The sequence below is a fragment of the Mesoplodon densirostris genome, chromosome 4 (assembly GCF_025265405.1).
Source record: "Mesoplodon densirostris isolate mMesDen1 chromosome 4, mMesDen1 primary haplotype, whole genome shotgun sequence".
In the NCBI taxonomy this organism is placed as follows: Eukaryota; Metazoa; Chordata; class Mammalia; order Artiodactyla; family Ziphiidae; genus Mesoplodon; species Mesoplodon densirostris.
Window position 1 is genome coordinate 141,666,009 of NC_082664.1, and position 21,204 is coordinate 141,687,212.

The 21,204-nt window shown below is 34.9% G+C and overlaps 1 protein-coding gene and 1 long non-coding RNA gene across 7 annotated transcripts in view; one reads left to right on the top strand and one right to left on the bottom strand.

Moving 5' to 3' along the window:
• The window catches only part of DMXL2 (Dmx like 2), a 163,264-nt gene that overhangs the window by 133,013 nt on the left and 9,047 nt on the right, over positions 1–21,204 (top strand). For 2 of the 3 annotated variants that reach the window (XM_060097340.1, XM_060097342.1), the window contains 11 exons: positions 457–1,535; positions 1,914–2,105; positions 4,102–4,178; positions 5,707–5,837; positions 7,681–7,929; positions 10,845–11,023; positions 14,669–14,799; positions 15,285–15,370; positions 15,801–16,002; positions 17,081–17,198; positions 20,487–20,549. In XM_060097340.1, the coding sequence (XP_059953323.1) occupies positions 457–1,535; positions 1,914–2,105; positions 4,102–4,178; positions 5,707–5,837; positions 7,681–7,929; positions 10,845–11,023; positions 14,669–14,799; positions 15,285–15,370; positions 15,801–16,002; positions 17,081–17,198; positions 20,487–20,549 (2,507 nt within the window). The remainder of the gene's footprint in view (positions 1–456; positions 1,536–1,913; positions 2,106–4,101; positions 4,179–5,706; positions 5,838–7,680; positions 7,930–10,844; positions 11,024–14,668; positions 14,800–15,284; positions 15,371–15,800; positions 16,003–17,080; positions 17,199–20,486; positions 20,550–21,204) is intronic. The other variant, XM_060097341.1, reaches the window with a different exon arrangement.
• LOC132488755 (uncharacterized) overlaps positions 15,046–21,204 on the bottom strand; it is a 113,927-nt gene continuing 107,768 nt past the window's right edge. For 3 of the 4 annotated variants that reach the window (XR_009531810.1, XR_009531808.1, XR_009531809.1), the window contains 3 exons: positions 19,539–19,747; positions 18,158–18,203; positions 15,046–16,744 (listed from right to left, as the gene is read on the bottom strand). This is a non-coding gene — a long non-coding RNA (uncharacterized LOC132488755). The remainder of the gene's footprint in view (positions 16,745–18,157; positions 18,204–19,538; positions 19,748–21,204) is intronic. The other variant, XR_009531812.1, reaches the window with a different exon arrangement.

Sequence of the window (21,204 nt, forward strand, 5' to 3'; positions counted from 1 at the left end):
AAGTGGTTGAAATAAAAACAATAAAATCAAGGTATTTTCAGAGAAATCTAGCTTCTTTCCTTGTCTCTCTACCCTGTTCTTGCCTCCCTTTTTTAGGGGACCAATTGAAAAAAAATTGTGTGTTCTCCTTCCTTTTAAAAAAATATGTGTGTCTGTGTGTGTGTGTGTGAATGTGTGTATGTGTTCCCTCTTTACTTTCTTAGATAAAAGGTAGTTTAGTATATATACTTTTCTTCATCTTCTTCTACTTAATATATTCTGGATATCACTCCATAGCAAAACAGGGAAATTCTTTTTATTTTAGCTGTATTTTTTGGGTATATCATAGTTTAACTAATCCTAGGTTAATATTTAAGTGTCCTTTATTTTGAGGAAATGCTGACATATTTTATTCTTTTGTAATATAATTACAAGTTAACATAATACCTTGTGATTGTATCTGTTTGATTTCTATAGTTATCAAATCTTGTAACCCAGTGGTGTTTAGTTTCTACAACTACCTTCGAACTCATCCTTTGCTTATTCGAAGAAACCTTGCCTCCCCTGAAGGAACTTTGGCAACCTTAGGTCTCAAAACGGAGAAGAACTTTGTTGATAAAATTAATCTCATAGAAAGAAAATTATTCTTTACTACAGCAAATGCTCATTTTAAAGTTGGATGTCCTGTTTTAGCCTTGGAGGTACTCTCCAAAATTCCAAAAGTTACCAAAGTGTCTGCCTTACCTTCAGAAAAAGATCAGCCTGACTTCATTTCTAAAAAGATGGATGATGTACCTTCAGAATCAAAAACTCTAAGTGATGGTGATAGAAGTTCTGGAATTGATTGGTCAAACGTAACTTCATCACAGATTGACTGGAGTCAGCCAATAGTAAAAGTTGAAGAGGAACCTCTTACCCTTGATTGGGGTGAAGAGCACGATGGTGCCTTGGAAGAAGAGGAAGAAGATGCAGTCGGTTTAGTAATGAAAAGTACAAATGTCAGGGAAGAAGATAGACAAAAAGATCAGGAAGCCCCAGACCCTAATGTGTTATTGACTCCTCAGGAAGAGGATTGCCTTGAAGGTGATTCTGAAGTTGATGTGATTGCTGAACAACTAAAATTCAGAGCTTGTTTAAAGATCCTTATGACTGAACTAAGAACATTGGCTACAGGTTATGAAGTAGATGGTGGAAAACTCAGATTTCAACTCTATAGCTGGCTTGAAAAGGAAATTGCTGCCTTGCATGAGATATGTAATCATGAATCAGTTATTAAAGAATATGCCAGTAAAACATATTCCACAGTAGAGAGTGATATTATGGATCAGGAAGAAATGGTGGACAAACCAGATATTGGTTCCTATGAGTGGCACCAAATAGAAAGGCGGAGACTACAGGCTAAACGAGAGCATGCAGAAAGACGGAAGTTGTGGTTGCAGAAGAACCAAGATCTCCTCAGAGTGTTTCTTAGTTACTGTAGCCTTCATGGGGCCCAAGGTGGTGGTCTGGCCTCAGTAAGGATGGAACTCAAATTTTTGCTACAAGAATCACAGCAGGTATTGACTTTACTTTTGTTTTCAATCTTGGTTATTTTAATAATTTCAATAACTTTCATTTATAGTTGTAAAGCTCTTTTTACTGGTTAATCTTAATGTGATTAGCTCCTCTATTCATAGGAGGCACATATTTACACTCTGCATGCGTCTTTTTAGACAAAAATTGAGAGCACAGCTGTGTCAAACTCATCTTTACATCTTCTGCATCTAAGCATAGGACCTGGTACGCAATCAATTTTTGTAGAATAAGTGAGCAAGCACATTAACATATTGCTTTTACTCAGATGTTTACTGCCAGTATTTTTATCATATAACTATTAATTGCTTTTTTTGTCCTTCATTTTAACTACGGAAAAAATAATCTCCTATCACTCACAGGAAACTACAGTGAAGCAGCTCCAGTCTCCACTACCACTGCCTACCACCCTACCTCTGCTTTCAGCAAGTATTGCTTCAACAAAAACAGTCATAGCTAATCCTGTATTGTACTTAAATAATCACATCCATGATATACTTTATACTATTGTTCAGATGAAAACACCACCTCATCCCAGTATTGAAGATGTGAAGGTAATGTAGAGTTTATGATCATTTGGTATTTTACACACTGAGAAGGTAAATGTGTTATACTTGTCTTCCAATTTGAACTTAGAAGAAATATTTTACAGTACTCTTATCTGCTACCTTCTCAGTCTGATTAGTTCAAGACCATTTGTCCAATGAGTGTAATTTGAAAGTAAGCATTCTTGAAATTCTCCCATTTGCCACAGCTTGGATGGAGTTTAAGCTAAGTGAAGTAAGTCAGACAGAAAGAAAAATACCATATGTTATCACTTATATGTGGAATCTAAAAAATGAAACAAATGACTGTATATAACAAAACAGAAACAGACTCCCAGACATAGAGAACAAACCAGTGGTTACCAACGTGTGTGTGTAGGGGGGGGCACATTATGGGTAGGGAATTAAGAGATACAAACTACTAAGCATAAAATAGACAAGCAACAAGGATATATTGTACAGCTCAGGGAAATAGAGCCATTATTTTGTAATAACTTTAAAGGGGAGTATAATCTATAAAAATATTGAACCAATGTGCTGTATACCTGAAATTAATATGATAGTTTCTTCTTACTTGTGGAAAAGTTATTATCTTCCTTTAAGACAGGCAAATACTTTTTTGGTAGTAAAATTCATTTTCTAGACAGTATTCTTGCCAAATATTCCTTTGGATTCTCCATCTCCTTTAAATGAATCAGTAAGTAGAAATATTTATAACTGTTTGCTTAGATGCCAGGATATTATGAAAATATAAGTGCAGGGGGGTATCTTTGAGGGAACCATGATTGATTAGAAATAGTCCCAGAGAAAGTACCCTCATTACTGTCTCCCTGATGACTGTGTTTTATTGGAGGCTGTGGAATAGTTTGGGGCAATTAGAGTTTTGGCAGAGTTACTACCCCAAATTAAAACTATATCCTATGCTGAAAACTTAAAAAATGGATAGGTTCTAAGAAACAGTAGGGAGTGTGGCAGGATCTGGAGAGATGATCAGACTTCCACTGTGCTAGCCTAAGTGTATTTGTACTGTGCTTTTTCCAATTCCAGTGGCTGATGTCATTTCAGTTCCCCAGTATCTTTATTTTTAATTTTTTTGTTTGAAAGGCACATTCAATCTCTGGTAGTACATTCTTCTGAAGGACCCAAGGTTTACTGGTCATATCATCCTATTAGAGACTTCTAATCCATAGCATGAATTAATCTGTATCAGTATTTTAGCAGAGATTACTTAAATTATTTGATAGGTGAATATGGAAATGCAGAAAATGCATTCAATGCATATAACTCTAAGTAAACATTTCTAGTTCCTAGAAATTTGGATAAGCTTTCAAAAAGTATGAAACTATTTCTAAGATCCCTTCAAATTTTAAGATTGTGTGAGTCTCAAAATGTTGATTCAGTGTGGCATTGTAGGATGTGGTTTTCACATTATATTGATAATTTTTAAACTTTCAAAATTTAAAATTCTAAGACTGCATTACTTCTAAGTACTAAGTGGATTACTTGCTTTCTGGAAAAGTAACCATTTCAGACAGTGATTGATATACTTTCTAAACATTCAATTCATTCTTACTGATAAGATCAAGTTTTTAGTTTCATCAAGGAGAAGTTTTCATAAGGCAACTTTAAATAAAAGCTCTGAAAATTCTCTGCTTATTTTGGTTCTGCTTTTTTTGAGTATTACTACTTAAGCTATTCATTAGCAGGCTAGGACACAGTCCCAGCAATGTGAATGTTGGCACTTTGCTTAAGGCCTGCTAAGTGGCAGGCTCACAGTAATAAATATTTGATAAAGATGCATATGAATAATTAGCTTTGTTGTGAGCATGGATATTGAATTGGATGAGTTTTATTTTAGAAGCTTTAAGGTAGAGTTAGTAGTCTCATGTAGGACCTAGTTTTATTTATGATATTGCTAGTTTCCTGGGTATTTTCTGATTTTTAACATACTACTGCTGTGTAGAAATGTTAGTACAAAATGTAACTGTGGCTGTTTTGGTTTTAGGTGCACACACTTCATTCACTAGCAGCATCACTTTCTGCATCAATTTACCAAGCATTATGTGACAGTCATAGCTACAGGTAAAAAAAAAAAAAAAATTACCCAAATAGTATTAATACAGCAAAAGCATTAGACTGTTCCAGAGTTATATTAAAGTTCTGCTTCCTAGGGACTGAAAAATCCTCAAATATGACCACCATGTGTACTTTAATAGATTAGAATGAGAAATAAAATAATTATTTGTTTAGTTTAGCTGTTACCTAGTAACAACAGAGACATATAGAAAATGACAAATAGTAAAGGAAAATTATCATCACCATCTTTTTTTTTGCTTTCAAGAAAAGAAGTATTCACTATCCAAAGTAATTTATGATACAAAGTTTTCTTATTTTTTCCCCCTTAGGAACTATTCCTTTTAGCATTAGATTAGTTTCTGTTTATTTGGTTTTCAGTTGAAAGAGGAAGAACTTTTGAAAAATGAGAAAGTACATTCCTAACATTGAACTATTAAAATCAATTTTACTTACCCATTTCTGTATGTCTTTAGAAGTGATATCAATAGATGTAATGGTTTGAATTTTTGTTAAATGTCTAATTGCCTTCATCAGTGTATACTCTGTATTTTAATGACTAGGGCAGTATAAGTAGTAAGAAATTGAATCACTTGGAAAGATGACCTAGATTTAAATGGATTATCTTAATAAATGAAAAGTTTGTAATATAAATAGAATCACATTAAATTTATATTACACATATATCTAGATTTTTTTCTTATAAATTCAGCAGCCTCTTGTGGGAAGATTTGTTATTGCATAGAGAATTACTCTCTCAAAATGGCCTGTTCTCTGACGTTAGCCTAATAAAGCCATGTCTAAGTAACTCCAAAAACTTGGAAATGTAAATAAGTGAAAAAGAGTTTGTTTGGTTGACTGTGGTCATCTTAATGATCTAAGACATCTTCTTGGATATCAGTCACTGCTTAAAATGGCGCCAGATAAGAATCCAAATAAATTTTGTTTAAATGTGTATTTTCTAGTTTTTAGGCTGTGATTGACTCTCCAGGGAGTCAGATTTATTTTCTTCTTTTGTACTTCCCCCACTCCATAAAGATGAGCAAAGTAAATATTTGGGCACATTTGGCTTTAGGACTAGGTATTTCTAAAATAGGATTCTTCAGATTTTAGTTGATGTTTTAATTCAGAGTTGAGCTTGCACAACTTTACAGAACTAAGAAATGCAACAAAATAGTGCCCTGAAACTTTCTGATATATCTTAGTACCATCAGTAGTCTCCTTACAGCAGACTTTTAAAAAAATACAAATAAGTGAATATAGAAAAGATTTTTAAGTATTAAGTGGCATTTGGAAAAGGTTTTAATGACAAAATGTCATCTGCCTAAATAGAAAATTTGGTATTTTGTTTTAAAAAGCTATCGATAAATATTTGTAACCAATTTAAAGAACTTTCTGAAATAAGTTTTTATTAGAACAGTGAACTCAGTTTTAAGAGTTTTGTTTTTGTTACAGTTATCTAAAATAAATATGTATAGGGTATAATTGCTTGTTACCTCTATTAAGATGATAAATAACTGAACCTTATTTGTTTTAGCAGTCAGACAGAAGGGAACCAGTTTACAGGAATGGCTTATCAAGGGCTTCTTTTAAGTGATCGTCGAAGGCTAAGGACAGAAAGCATTGAAGAACATGCAACACCAAATTCTTCTCCTGCTCAATGGCCTGGTGAGAATTTGAGTGGTGTTTTTTGTTTGTTTGTTTTTTAGTCTTCTATTTGGGAACTCCTTTTTACAAAGCTACCAACTGGTTTCCTGATTGTTGTTGTTTGTGGATTTGGTGAATAGTTTTTTATTTGTTTGTTTTTGATAATGTTTTCTGCCATGGATTAGGAATTCTTAAGTACTGTAATGTTGTCTGAAGACTCAGAAAGTTAAGGCTTCAAAAACCAGCTGTGTTGACCAGCATAAAAAAGCAAGGTTTAACATCCTTCGCAAGGGTGAGCATGTCATGTTTCTTATCCTTAGACATCCCGAATTAGAATCTTAGAGAGCCAGTATCACAGAGCCTTTTTTCACAGATACATCAGAATACAGTTACTCTCAAGAGTGCAGATGTATGTTAGGAAAGGAGTGGCACATATATCATGATGTCTGCCAGTCCTCTTCCTCCGGTTGGCTCTTTCTCACTCTCCATATCAGTTATTTCAAACCTTCTCCATTCTCTTAATATACTTTCCTCGTCTGCCATGTCACTTAATTTTTGCTCTACTTGCTTTATAACTCTGTGGTTACATGTTAATGATCATTGTGAAGAGTGGCAGTAGAAGGAAGTGACAGACTTCAAGTGTGTATTTAAAATTCATTTATGCATAAGTTTCTCAAAACACATTGTTGTCGTTTTGACTTTTTATTGAAATAATTTCAGACTTAACAAAAGTTTCAAAAATGGTACAAACAATTCTTGTGTAACCTTCACCCAGATTCCCCAAACAGTGACATTTTACCATACTTACTTTGTCATTCACTCCTCCTCTCTCACTCACTCACTTATTGTGTGTCTGTGTGAATATATACTTTTTTCTGAAATATTTGAGGGTAAGTTGCAGACATGATGCCCCTTTACATCTAAATGTATCAGTTTATCTTTCCTAAAAACAGACATTCTCTTATTGTACATAACGATAGCACTGTTATCAAATTCAGCATCTTAATATTGACACAATACTGCTCTCTAATCTATAGATATTTTGACAATTTCACCTGTTGTCCCACTAAGGTATTCCATGTAACATTTAGTTGTATTGTCTCATGAATCTCCTCTAATATGTATTCCTCCTCCTTTCTTTGTCTCTCATGACATTGACACTTTTGAAGAGTACTAGCCAATTACTTTTTAGAATGTCCCTCCATTTGGGTTTTTCTGATGTCTTCTTAATATTAGATTCAGGTTATGAAGAGAGATTGTACCCTTCTCAGTGTAAAATATCAAGAGGCACATGATGCCACTTGGTCCCATTACTGGTGCCATTAACTTTGATCACTTTGTATGGTAGTTTCTGCCAGATTTCTCCTTTGTAAAGTTACTTTCTTTTCCTTTGCAATTAGTGAGTATCTTTTGAAGAGAATGTTTGAGATTGTGTAAAATATCACACTTTTACACACTAATTATACCATCCAGTGATGACTCCTGACTGAATCAGATATTACTGATATTACTGGGATTACTAGATGGTGATTTTCTAATTCTATCCCTCCTTCTACGTATTAGTTGAAATTGTTCTGTAAGGAAGAGCTTTCTCTTCTCTTCTTTTAATTTATTTATTCACTCATTTATTATATCAGTAGGGATGAATGGATTCTTATTTTATTCTATAGCTTATAAACCATTCCTATCATTTATTTTGTTGCTCAAATTATGGATATATATATATATCTCCATGTGTATATATTCACACTATATATAGAGTATAATATAGATACATAATTTTGGTTAAACTGCAAATTTGGATTTTTTTTCCTTCTGGAGCTTTATGCTGATATACTTCTTATAATACTATATACCCTTACAGGTGTGAGTTCACTTATTAATCTCTTGAGTTCAGCCCAAGATGAAGACCAGCCAAAATTGAACATTTTGTTGTGTGAAGCTGTTGTTGCTGTGTACTTAAGTTTATTGATACATGCTCTTGCCACAAATTCCTCCAATGAATTATTTCGACTTGCAGCCCACCCATTAAACAATCGAATGTGGGCTGCTGTTTTTGGGGGAGGTGTAAAACTTGTTGTGAAACCTCAAAGACAATCCGAAAATATTTCAGGTAAGATAAATTTGATACCAATAATGTATGTAAATGTAAATAGTTTCCAATGTAAAAGTAAAATGTTTTTTTTAATGTTTAAAAATTTTTTATTTTGAAAATCACTGATGTTTAAGGTATAATCACTCTTGTTAGGGTAATAAATAACTAAACTCATGTTAGAATAAAGAATATAGTTTCAGTTTAACATTTTTTGGTAAACCAGGACAAATTTGAGGAGGATAAAAAAGAAAAAAGGAAAGGTAATGGTAAGTGAGGAGACATTGTTAAGGAATAAGGTCATGGAAAAAGGATAGTTTTTAATTAGAGAAAGAAGATTTAAATAAATCCTCATAATCTTTACAGAGTATACCAGTAGTTAGCTTCAGATTAAGTTTATGGTCATAGACAAGAAGGCTGTTCCAATCATTCACATGGTTTTTAAATTCCATTTTCTGTCCTCTTTTCTTATGGACCAAAATAGATTTTTTAGCCCTCTTTTTAAGATGGTAGGATGGTAAGATATAGACTGATGCCATGGGAAAGGTTTACACCTTGGCGCTGAAACACAGAAATTGTCCGTCTTAATTCGTCCTTAGAAATGGTCATATTACAGATGAGGAGTTAATGGCACAGAGAGTTTAAATGGCACAGGTTCTAACCTGTGTCTTTACTGCCCAAGATCACATCAGATGGATAGGTTCCTACGTAAGTCAGAGTAAGGTAGGCAGTCTTCTCGACTTGTGTTGTCTCCACTCCCACTGCATGTGGATGACTCTTATATCTCCATCTTCCTACCTACTTGTAGTCCACTGTAAATTTAAAAGTTTTCCTCCCAAATCACTTCTTTCCTCTTCCTGAGTTTTCTATTATTTTTTCATGGTAGGTAATACATTCATCAAATCATCATGCTTAAACCTCTGAGTACGTATTCATGTTTGCATTTACTTACACCTGCTCTATGCCAGGCTTTTGGGGTATGGGAGTGAACGAAACAGACAAATCCCTTACCTTCATGAAGCTTACATCCAGTAGAGGTAAACACAATAAATTAACAAGTGATAGTATTTCAGGTATGGGAAGAACTACGATAAAAATAAAACAGAGTGACTGGACAGAGAATGATGAGGGAAAGAGGATGGGAACAGTTTAGTTAGGATGATCAGAAGACACATTTCTGATTAGATAGCATTTGAGCAGAGTCCTAAGGAAGTTGGGAATCAGATCGTGCTGATATCTGGGGCCAGAGCATTTCAGGCAGACGGAGCAGTGAGTGCAAAAGTCATGAGGTAGGACTAGTTTGACCTTTTCCAGGAACTACAGTGGAGGCCAGAATGGCTATCCTGATCCAGGGGAGTGTGGTCAGAGATGAGGTAAGATAAGCAACTGGGGCCAAGGTCATTGAGGGTTTCATGGGTCATGTAAAACTATTGTTGTTCTAAAGAAAGATAGGAAACTATTGGAGGGTTTTAAGCAGAGGAGTGACATAATCTGATTTAGGTTTTCAAAAGACCCACTCTAACTGCTGTGTGGAGAATAGACTGTGAAAGAATAAAAGTAGGGAGCCCATGTGGGAGGCTCTGGGAATAGCCCACTTAAAAGATAATTGTGGATTACCATCAAGAGTGAATGGATAAACAAAATGTGGTATATAAGTACAATGGAGTGTGATTCAGCTGTAAAAAAAGAATGAAGTATTAACACATGCTATATAGCTAGCATGAACCTCAAAAATATTATGCTGAGTGAAAGAAGCCAGGCACAAAAAGTCACACATTGCATGCTTTCATTTATATGAAATATTCAGAACAGGTAAAGCCATAGAGACAGAAGGCATACTGGTGGTTGCAGTGGTCTAGAGGGAGGGAGGAATGGGGAGTGACTGCTTAATGGGTATACGGTTTTCATTTGGGGTAGTGAGAATGCTTTGCAGCTAGATAGGGATGGTGGTTGCACAACAGTGTGAATGTACTAAATGCCACTGAATTGTACGCTTTAAAATGGTTAATTTTATGTAAATTTCACCTCAGTTAAAAAAAGATAAAAGTGGTTTAGCCTAGTGATGGACAGAGTGAAAAGTGGTCATATTCATCAAAGAGAACTTAAGATAGAATTATCATTTTCTGTGACGGGGAGCTTCAGAAGAGGACCAGGTTGACTTCTTTCTGGTTCTCTCATATCCAATTAGTTCTGAATCCTTTTGATATTTCTTTTATGTATTTCTCATATCTAACACTTCCCCTAGGTCTTTACCACCCACCATACTAGTTCAGGTCCTTCTTGTGTCAGATTCTTCCACCTTCCTCTCTAATTGATCCTGCAGACTATATCTCATCATGTGCCTAATTCAAGACACTTTCATGAGAATTGCCCGTAGGATGAGCTCCCAGCTTCCTATCCACAGGATTGTCCCACCCTAACTCCAGACTGTCGTTGTTATTCCCCTCCCTGACACCTGTCTAGCAAAAGAAGTTTACTCCTCATTTAGCCAAACCTTTGGTCATTCATTTCTGGTGTCAGCTTCCTCTTTTCACAATGAGCTTCTGCTTTTCTTTTAAGGCATGCTTTACATCCTACATATTCATTCAATGAATCTTTCTTGAACAACACAGCCAGAAATAATCACTCAAGCACTCTCTGTACTATTTGTTGAATATATCATTTATTTAAAACACTGTATATAGAATCGCTTGAATTCTTATTCTATATAGCACATAGGCTGCTTCATTGCAAGTTAATCTTTTATACTCTATCCTCATCTGCATCTCTGCCATGATTGTTGGAAAACTGATGCAGTAACTAGAAAAGTTTAGAAGCACAGTTGTAAGTAATTTAGTCTACACTAAAAGCATGGCAAGAGTAGGATGAAAAGAAAGGTTAACTCTTTGAATTAATAATGGAAAATAAGGCCAGTTTTTTTTTCTATCCTTATTCAGCACCTCCTGTTCCTTCTGAAGACATAGATAAACACCGCAGGAGGTTTAACATGCGAATGCTGGTTCCTGGAAGACCTGTAAAGGATGCTACCCCACCACCAGTACCTGCAGAAAGACCATCTTACAAAGAAAAGTTTATTCCTCCTGAACTCAGTATGTGGGATTATTTTGTTGCAAAGGTAAGGGGCGTGAGGAATGCAAGCTTTATGTGTGTCTGTTTTATTAACTCTTATGTTTGCATCACATAGGAATGATGGGGCAGCTTCTGGGTTGAATCACCATAGTTTAGACATTAAACTCTCAACTCCAGAAGCTGAATAATCATTCAAGAATGATCAGATACTTGAAATGGACCAGACAAATTAAAATCATATGGGACTTAGGTATAAACCAAAAGTTAGTTTATTAACATATAATCAGCATCATCCTTTTCTAGGGACTGGAATACCTGTATCTACCATCTAACTTCCCTTCTTCTGATTATCAGTAATTCCCTTGGTCAGCATGAAATCAGAGCAGAAGGAGATGGATGGGTATTTGAGGGTTTCATGAGACCACGGGTTTCATGAGGCCCCATGACATACCTCTGTTTCTCCAAAGCAGAGAAAACTTCTCTGGGGATCAGAATACTCATTGTGACTAGATCCAACATAGTCCCATTTTGTACTGTGTTGGGGGTGTGCTTTTCTGCACTTTGTTTTTTCAAGCACATCACCTTCTATTGATAGGTTTCCTTCTTTACCTGTGTTCCCTCTTTACATGTGTTTCATTTATACTTCTTCCCACTCCCCAGATTGTTTGGAAGCAAATCCAAACATCATGAAATTCCATTCATAAATATTTCACCATTTATTTTTTAAAAAGAAGGATTTTGAGCCAGTACCACACTAGCATTATCACACACACACCACACACACCATACACACCACACACACCACACACACATACACACACAATTCCTTAATATCATTAAGTATCCAGAGAGTGTTCACATTTTTCCCCATTATACCTTAAATGTTTTTGAACAGTTGGTTTGTTAAATCAGGGTCCAAAATAAGATTCACACATTGCAATTGGTTGATATGTCTTAAGTTTCTTTTAATCTATAGGTTCTACCTCCATCTCTCTTTGTTAAATTTACCCGCCCCACCTATTTTTTGCCCCCAAATTTGTCCTTTATAATTTCTCTGTGGCTTTTGCTGATGGCATCCCCATGTTTGGTCTTCTGACCATGTTCCCCTGATTTCTGTTTTTCTGTAAAGTGAAAGTTAAACTTAGAGGCTTTATCAGATTCCATTCTGAATGGATAGGGAAAGGGGAGTATTACTTCATAGGTGGTTTTGTGTATTTCCATCAGGAAACTCTCTTTTTGAGAGGTTAGTTGATGATCTTTGCCTAAGTCCATTATTTTAAATTTAGGGGAGTTTTAAAATTATGATAATGATATCTTCTCATTTAGTCTTCATTTATTTGCTGGAATACTTTCTTCCATCATCCTATTTGGTTATCCTGAATTACATTTTGAAAGAGAAAGACAGGATAAGTGCTTTATTCTTTGCTTCTTGTGCCAGTTTTCAAAGTGATGAGTTGATTCTCTAGCATCCTTCAGAGGAAGCAGTGAACTTTGTTTTGTTATTAGTTTTGTTATATTATGGATTTAAACATTTTATGTGTTTTAATCCAGTACAGTTATTATTCTTATGGATGTTCAGATTGTCCCATCTTTGCCAATGAAAGCCTCTTCCAGTTGGCTCCTGAATCTTTTTGAGAACTCTTCCAGTAGTCTTTGAGTTTCTTTTCTTTCTAGTTTAAGTCATTCTAGGCTAATTTTGCATATTTCCTGCCCCAGAGTGGGAACAACCTCCAAAGAACCTGGTTCCTTTTTGTGGGAAATTATAATTTAGAAACCACAAAGTGGGTATATGGGTGCTCATTGTTACTGGGTTTGTCATTGTTTCTAGGTACATATCATTTCTAATGACCAAATAACTATTCAGCTTGATGAGTATACTATAGTTTACATAACCATTTGCCTATCAGTATTTGCTGTATTTATTTTTTCATTTTTATAAATAATGCTGAGATTAGTATCTTTTTAGATAAGCCTTGTTCACATTCTGATTATTTCAGATATATATCTGAAATTTATATATATATATATCTTTTGATATATATCTTCAGATTACTGATTTATACTCTCTTGAGAATAATGAGCATGCATCTGACTTTACCCTCATTCAGTATTCCTTTTTCTTTTTTGTTAATTTGATTAAATAATTTTTATTTCCTATTAGTGATATCAAAAAATGTTAATGAACCTATTGCCATTAGGTTTTCTACTGTGAGGAATTGACTCTTCATGTTCTGAACAAAATTATCTATTGGAATTATAATGTTTTTCCTTACTTTTAATGAACTCTTTATTTATTAAGGATATTAACAATTTATCTTACTTGTGATACCTTTTCCAGACTCTTTGCCTTTTAATTTTGTTTATGTTTTGACATACAGAAATTTTTAAAAGTTTACTTAGTCGTGTCTATCCATACTTTAAAAAAATGATTTGTTACATTGTTTTTAAGCAGAGGAAGTCCTTTCCACTAATAAATGTTTACTTTTGTTATCTTCTCCTCCTTTGTTTCCTCCACCTTCTCTTCCGCCTCATCCTTTTTTTTAAAAATTAATTTATTTATTTTTGGCTATGTTCAGTCTTTGTTGCTGTGCGCAGGCTTTCCTCTAGTTGCTGCAAGTGGTGGCTACTCTTTGTTGCAGTGCACGGGCTTCTCATTGTGGTGGCTTCTCTTGATGTGGAGCACGGGCCCTAGGCGCACAGGCTTCAGTAGTTGCGGCACGTGGGCTCAGTAGTTGTGGCTTATGGGCTCTAGAGCACAGGCTCAGTAGTTGTGGCACACAGGTTTAGTTGCTCCGCGGCATGTGGGATCTTCCCAGACCAGGGCTTGAACCTGGATTCTTAACCACTCTACCACCAGGGAAGCCCATCTTCCTCCTAATTCTTTTTAACTTTTTAACTCTCTCTTTTTTTAAATTTCTAATTCTCCTGTTGATCTAAAATGAAGTGAAGATCAGACTTCAGTGCCCTCTTTATCTTCTATTCTCACACTTACACTAGTTGTCCTCCCTTTCCTCCCAATGGCTTAAGATGTTATATTTGTCATATATTAATTTCTTATTTATATACTCTTCTTGGACTCTATTTTTGCACTGATCAATTGCTAGACTGCACTTATTTTAATTACTTATTTTAATATCCACTAAGAAATAGTATCTTTCACACTTTAGAAAGATTTCTTAGCTAATCTTACCTATTTTTTTCTTCCCTATGAACTTTACAATCATTGTCAAGTTTCAAAAAAGGAAAAGAAATCCCCATGGGGATTTTTATTGCAATTACCTAAACCTGTAAATTAAAGAATGATAGTTTTTACATGTTTCAGTCTCCTTATTTAGCTTTTAGAGGGATTTGTAATTTCCTTCACTGTAGCTCTTTCACAGTTTTCATAAAGTTTTTCCTTTGGTATTATGTTACTTAATGCACCTTTTTTCTTCAGAGTTTTTGAACTAGTTATTGCTGATATATAAGAAAAAGACCATTGATTTAAAAAAATATTTGTGTCGTATCTAGCTACTTAGTTATTTTATTGAATCTGAGAGTTTTAACCTGGTTTTCCTGACTTTCCTAGGTCTAGTATCATTTTCAAAAGAAAATTTTAGTTTAGGTTGACACCATTTAAAATGTTCAATATTAAGTTAGGATAAAAATAACCCAATTATACATTTAAAAATAACTTCACATTTTATTGCAGCCATTTCTCCCTTTGTCTGATAGTGGAGTTATATATGATTCTGATGAGAGTATTCATAGTGATGAAGAAGAAGATGATGCTTTTTTTTCAGATACACAGATACAGGAACACCAAGACCCTAACTCCTATAGGTAAATAAAGCTTTCCTCTTTTCTTTTTGTCTTTTCTTTTGTAGAAGTTCCTGGTGTTACTAGTTTTAAGCAACATTACTATCATGAATTTATACAAGAACTGACCTATGTTTTCAGGTTAGGAATTCTGTACCTTTGGGGTACATTGCTAGATAGTATCACATCCAGTTTCAAAGAATAGCTGGCACAAACATTTTTAGTGAGAAAAATACATAATTTATTGATATGCTATTAAATTCCATGTAGCTGTGTGGTAATTCTCTTTCCATTAGGTATTTCAGATAATGCAAGTGTAATACATTGTTGCATATCTTTTATTTTCAGAGACTACAAAGGTACTCTTTTTTAATAGTAAGTTATGTTAGAAGAAAACATCGTTTTTTCTGGGTGGGAGATTGGGCCAAACAGTTGACAGGGATCATTACTATATTCTCATGATTTTATTTTTCAATTAAGGAGATTTTTTTTTTTGTCCCTTTGAACAGCTGGGCTCTTCTACATTTGACAATGGTTAAGCTAGTACTTCACAATGTCAAGAATTTCTTTCCCATTGCTGGATTGGAATTCTCTGGTAAGTTTGGAATTTGAAAATTAATGTTATTAAATACAACAAATTATCATCAAGTTTCTCTTTACAAAATCCATATAAAAGAACATGTGGTACTAAAAAAATACAGCATTGGAGATGTTATGAGGTCTTATTTATCTTAGGCTCCAGTCTGTGGTTTTAATTCATATGGCAAGAATCACTGACTACCTAGAAGGTTGGAAGAAAAACCAGGAAACCAGCTTGGAGAAGCTAAACATTTTCTTAGCTCATTTTAGAAAGCTGGTCTTCTGTTTTGTTCAAAGCATTAAATATCAAAATGGTGTTAGATTAACATTTTCAGATTTATTTGTACTTTCAGAAGTTTTGGCTCTAAGAATTTGGATCTTGTAAATATGTGGTGATGGTCAACATTTTTAATCAAAGTAAAATATCATATTCTATTACATTTTAGAGTTGCCTGTAACATCACCATTAGGTATTGCTGTGATTAAAAACTTGGAGAATTGGGAGCAGATCTTGCAAGAGAAAATGGATCAATTTGAAGGTCCTCCCCCCAACTATGTCAACACATATCCAACTGACCTTTCAGTAGGAGCTGGACCAGCTATTCTTCGAAATAAAGCAATGCTAGAACCTGAAAATACTCCATTCAAGTAAGAATTCTCTTACAATGGTAATGAGAGTGTAGCTTGGTTTAACCTTTTTGGAAGTCAGTTTGGCAAAATAATATGCCAGTAGCCTTCAAAACACTCATAACTTTGAACTTGCAATCCTATTTCTAGCACTATATGCCAAGGAAAATATCAGGAATCTGGATAAAAAATTATTTTCCCATATTACCTGTACTTCAATAGACGTACTAATTTTATAATCAGGACAATACCTTTATTTTTGTCATCGTTTTAGGAACTCTTAACAGAAATGTTTTGGGATAACAATCTACATATTCAAACAAGGTGCTACTGACCTTTTGTCAGTAATTTAATAGTAAACACATTAAGGTTTTTATTGATGTTTTGATCTTCTATCTGTCCATCTAGGCCCCTTTTGATAAGCAGCATGCTTTTTTTTTTTAGGCAGCCAGCCATGGTTTAGAGTATTGCTCATAAGCCTGAAAGAGCAAGGCTGTTTAGCTTGTTAGGCTGTTAAAAATGAAATGTGGGACTTTATATTCATTTATATTCATTGGTGACATGCTGTAACCAACAGAACCAACCTAAAGTATAATTTAAAAAGAGAATAATAAGGGCTTCCCTGGTGGCACAGTGGTTGAGAGTCCGCCTGCCAATGAAGGGGACACGGGTTCTTGACTCGGTCCGGGAAGATCCCACATGTTGCGGAGCGGCTGGTCCCATGAGCTGTGGCCGCTGAGCCTGCGCGTCCGGAGCCTGTGCTCTGCAATGGGAGAGGCCACAACAGTGAGAGGCCCGCGTACCACAAAAAAAAAAAAAAAAAAAAAAAAGAATAATAAGAGATTCAATTGACTCTCAGTTCAACCTGTCCATTTAGAGAATCTGTAATTAGAGAATTAATTGCTAGATGAAGGAATGATTTGTAGAACTAAAAATTAAAAGTGAAATAAATTATAAAATTTTGTTGAGCTTAATGCTGTATCTTCTTTGCAATAATGGAGGTTTTAAAAAAATTATCTGCAAATAATGAAACATTTTCTATAGAGTAAAATATAGACTAAAATAGTGTGATATGTTGATTTTTTTTTTTTTAAACTAGATCCCGGGATTCTTCTGCGCTTCCAGTCAAACGACTTTGGCATTTCCTTGTTAAACAAGAAGTACTTCAACAGACATTTATTAGATATATTTTCACTAAGAAAAGAAAGCAGAGTGAGGTATTTTAGAAAAAAATATTCTCTCTTGTAATTTTCATTTGTTTTCTTTAACATTTCTAATGAAGCCAGCTTGATTTATTTGAAATTTACTTTTGGTTGGAACTTATTATCTTTCATACATCATAGGTAATAGTTTATCAAACTACAGAGAATTTTTTTAAGATAAAAACGTACAATTTTTATTTCATAACAATGAAACAACATAGGTCCTTCGATAAATCCTGTATAATCAGGTGAAAGTGGTTATGTCCTTTATAATATTTGCCATTGGGCCTTTACATGTAATAAACATTGTGAGGGATGGTTTGGGGAATTTAGTATATAAATGAGTATACTCTATGTTATGATTCTCTGAATATCATTTAATTGAAAATACAGCATAACCCTTTAAAAGCATTTTTATTTATTTAGCATTTAGAAATGAACAGCATAAACTGTAGAATAATTTTGTGAGAAAGATTAAACTACAGAAACACCAAATATGAGATGAAGGAAGATTGATTGCATTTACAAAGTGAGGCAGAGATTCTACATTGCATGGTGATTTTTAAGCTAAACATACGTTAATAATGTAATGCCCTACAGAGTTCAAGAAGAATCATGAATTTGAGAGAGTGACACTTTAGAACTTAAAACTATCTCTTCATTATAAAATGAGGGGTACACAGATGTTTTATATATAAGCATTTCAGTCCATTTGGCTATTTAATGAGGTAATGAGCAGTTTGCAGAGTAGTGTTCAGAGTAGAGTGTCAGATGTGATTAAAGATTGGCAACAAAAACTATGAGGAAAGAAAAATTAATTATATTTTACTTAGAAAAGTGAAAACCGAGAGGGACAGTCTGTGTGGCTCAATTTCCCAAGGTAGCATATAGAACTGCTTCTCAAATGTTCTCCATACCTAAGGCAGCAGAACCGACCAGATTTGTTCTTTTCTTTCCACTACTCACCCACTTACCTGGATGGTCATTGTGGGCAGTCCTGTGAACAGTCATTTATTTTTTCTGTAGATTTAAAAATTATGTACTTAAGTGAGGAATTAGAGGAATGAACTGTAGAGATTCTTTTGTGTCTTATAAGCTTACTTGATAAGAAAAGACCCCAATGGTATTGAAATTATTGATGTAGGGTTTTGTTAGGGGAATAAGAGCCAAATTCGCTTCCTCTTTCGTTTAATCCGTTGTTTACTGCATTTCCTAGTGATACTGAGTTCTATAAAATAAGATATAGAAATCTAAGAAATAGATTTAAGATGAAAGATACTTGCCCACTTAGGGCTCTGTTATTCACAGAAAGAGAGTTCATTGAAGGATCAATTTTCTGAGTTGTTAGTTCTTCAAATTATTAAACACAGTGATATGCTTTAATTATTCATAAGTTTCTAGCAGTTTTGTTTCGTTAGATCGTCAGAGCCTCAGAGTGCTATGGAAAGACTGGGTCTAGGTTTCTGGGACCCTCAGACTCTTGCTTGCTCTTGAGGATCTGTTGTCTCCTTTCTCATTTCCCTCTTCCTCAACCAAGTTTCTCCCCGATTCTGCCCCTTACCTCCCCTTCTTTATGCCCCTCCATTTCTGTGCTCTTGGGATCAGCAGCCCAAGCTGTCTGTTCTTTTCTATTTTTCTACCAGAAGAGGCTCTGCATGTACAAGGAGGTGAGACAGAGATAAACTGAACATTTCTTAAAATGCTGTGTAAGCGTTGGTTGGCTCCAGGAAGGGAAGTACATGGCTGGGAGTTTGGATGGAAGAATTTTTATCATGTACCCTTTTGCACCTTTGAATTTTAAATTATTGAATGAAATTAATATCTTGTTGCATGCAGTCCAATAGAACTTTCTGTTGATAATGGAAATTTATGTCTGTTCTGTACGGTATAGTAGTCACCAGCCACATGTGGTTATTGAGCACTTGAAGTGGGCTAATGTGACTGAGGAACTGAATTTTTAATTTTGTTTAATTTAAATTTAAAGCCATATGTGTTTAGTGGCTACTGTATTGAATAGCACATATCTGCTGAAAAATGGTTTTCATTTATGAAAAAAATTCATGAAAACAATGTGAAAGCTCTGAGGCAAAGTAAAATTGGTCACTTAGTTCAGAAATATGCAGAATTTATTAAAACTACCCATCTAATAAGAGTGTTTTATCTTTTTAGATTGTTAAATAGGATTTTGGTGGTCAATAAATTTGGTAAATTCAGTGAATTGATTAATTAGCAAAACTGGCAAAATAATCCTAAGAATGCTAAAATTGGCTAATTTAAAAAAATTACTTAATAAAAATAAAATTCTGAGAAATGCTGAAATTTTAGGTATATTCAGGAGAAGGTATTTTTACTCACTGAGTATGTTAGAGAAGACTGTTCCACAAAACAACTTTTTGTGAGATGGATAAATGTGGCAAACTTAGCCACTTGATTAAAGGCAAATAGGTTCTTCTGCAGTTTGGCTTTTGCTGAGTTGGCCCTTGCACACTTGTACCATTCCTTCAGTGTCAGCTGCAGCAGCCCTTGAGCAGTTGCACAAGGCATGGAGAATTGGGTCCTGTTGGCTGAAAGAGAAGCAGGCACCTCAGGAAGTATTGGTAGGAATATATTGCTCCGATCAAACCTTCAGAGGTTTCCACAGCACAGCAGAAATGTTATTTCTGATTATAGCCATTCCTAATGACCCTGTCATCAACCAGGAGCAAGTTATTTGTGTGATTTCTTTCCCATGCCTCATCTCATCAAACATTTACTTATAAGGAGGAAATCATAAGATTATGTATAGAGTAATGGTTGATGTGAATTTTAATCCTTGACTGTCTCTTCATGGATATATTCCTTATGAGTAAGAGTGAAATAATTATCAGTACTTTTAATCTGCGTTTAGATAAAAATAGTTTTTATTTATTTGAAATAAACCCCTATAGGTTAGGAATCTATGTAGTAGAGGATGCATCTGCTTGTACAAGTAGGTTTTATTTTTAGAGACTACAGTTTAAGTTAGAACTTCCAAGTTACATAACTGACATACAAATAATGAATTTTTATTTTGAAATTGCTTTTATATATGTAGTACATTAATTTTGCCTGTTTTGCTTTGTGTTGTTTTTTCTGATGATATCACATTTTACTCAGTTTAATTTTTTCCTTGATGTGCTTTTAAATTCATTTTAAAGCTTGCAAGTTCATTTTTACCATCTTTAAGTGATGGAGCAACCATTTCAGTTTGAAAACTTTCATTTTTTTTTTATAATTCCGTTTCATGCATGTGTTTTGTGTTTGTGACGGTGTGGTGTTGTTTAGTCTATAGAAGAACATGTGGAGCAGGTCAAACAAAACTGCATAGCAGAAGATTGCCACATCAAGGTAGTATTCCACGCTCTCGAATTTAACTCATTCTTTAAAATTCAAGGAGCTAACCCCTCATCTCTGATACTAACCATGACCTGCCCAGCTGGCTAACTAGTCAGAGTGCTCACTGCTCCCACACACCTCACTGGCACAGGGTAGGAGATGCTCCACTGTGTCCAGCTTGATCTTTCTTGCCATTGGTTCTTCTCTTTCTTGCTTCCTTTTCCATCTTCAGTTCTGTCCCTTTTCCCCATCTGTTCTTAAACATAATTGTTTTATCTTGCCTCTTTCTTGATTCTGCCTCTTCTTTTCTCCCCATCACCTTCAACTCTAAGCATTACACCTTCCTCTCATCAATCTCCTTCATTACTTTCTTTTTTTTTATTAAAAAATATTTATTTATGGCTGCATTGGGTCTTAGTTGCTGCGTGCGGGCTTTCTCTAGTCGCGGTGTGCAGGCTTCTCATTGTGGTGGCTTCTCTTGTTGCGGAGAACGGGCTCTAGGAACGCGGGCTTAGTAGTTGTGGCTTGCGGGCTCTAGAGCACAAGCTTAGTAGTTGTGGTGCACGAGCTTGGTTGCTCCACGGCATGTGGGATCTTCCCGGACCGGGGCGTGAACCCGTGTCCCCTGCGTTGGCAGGTGGCTTCTTAACCACTGAGCCACCAGGGA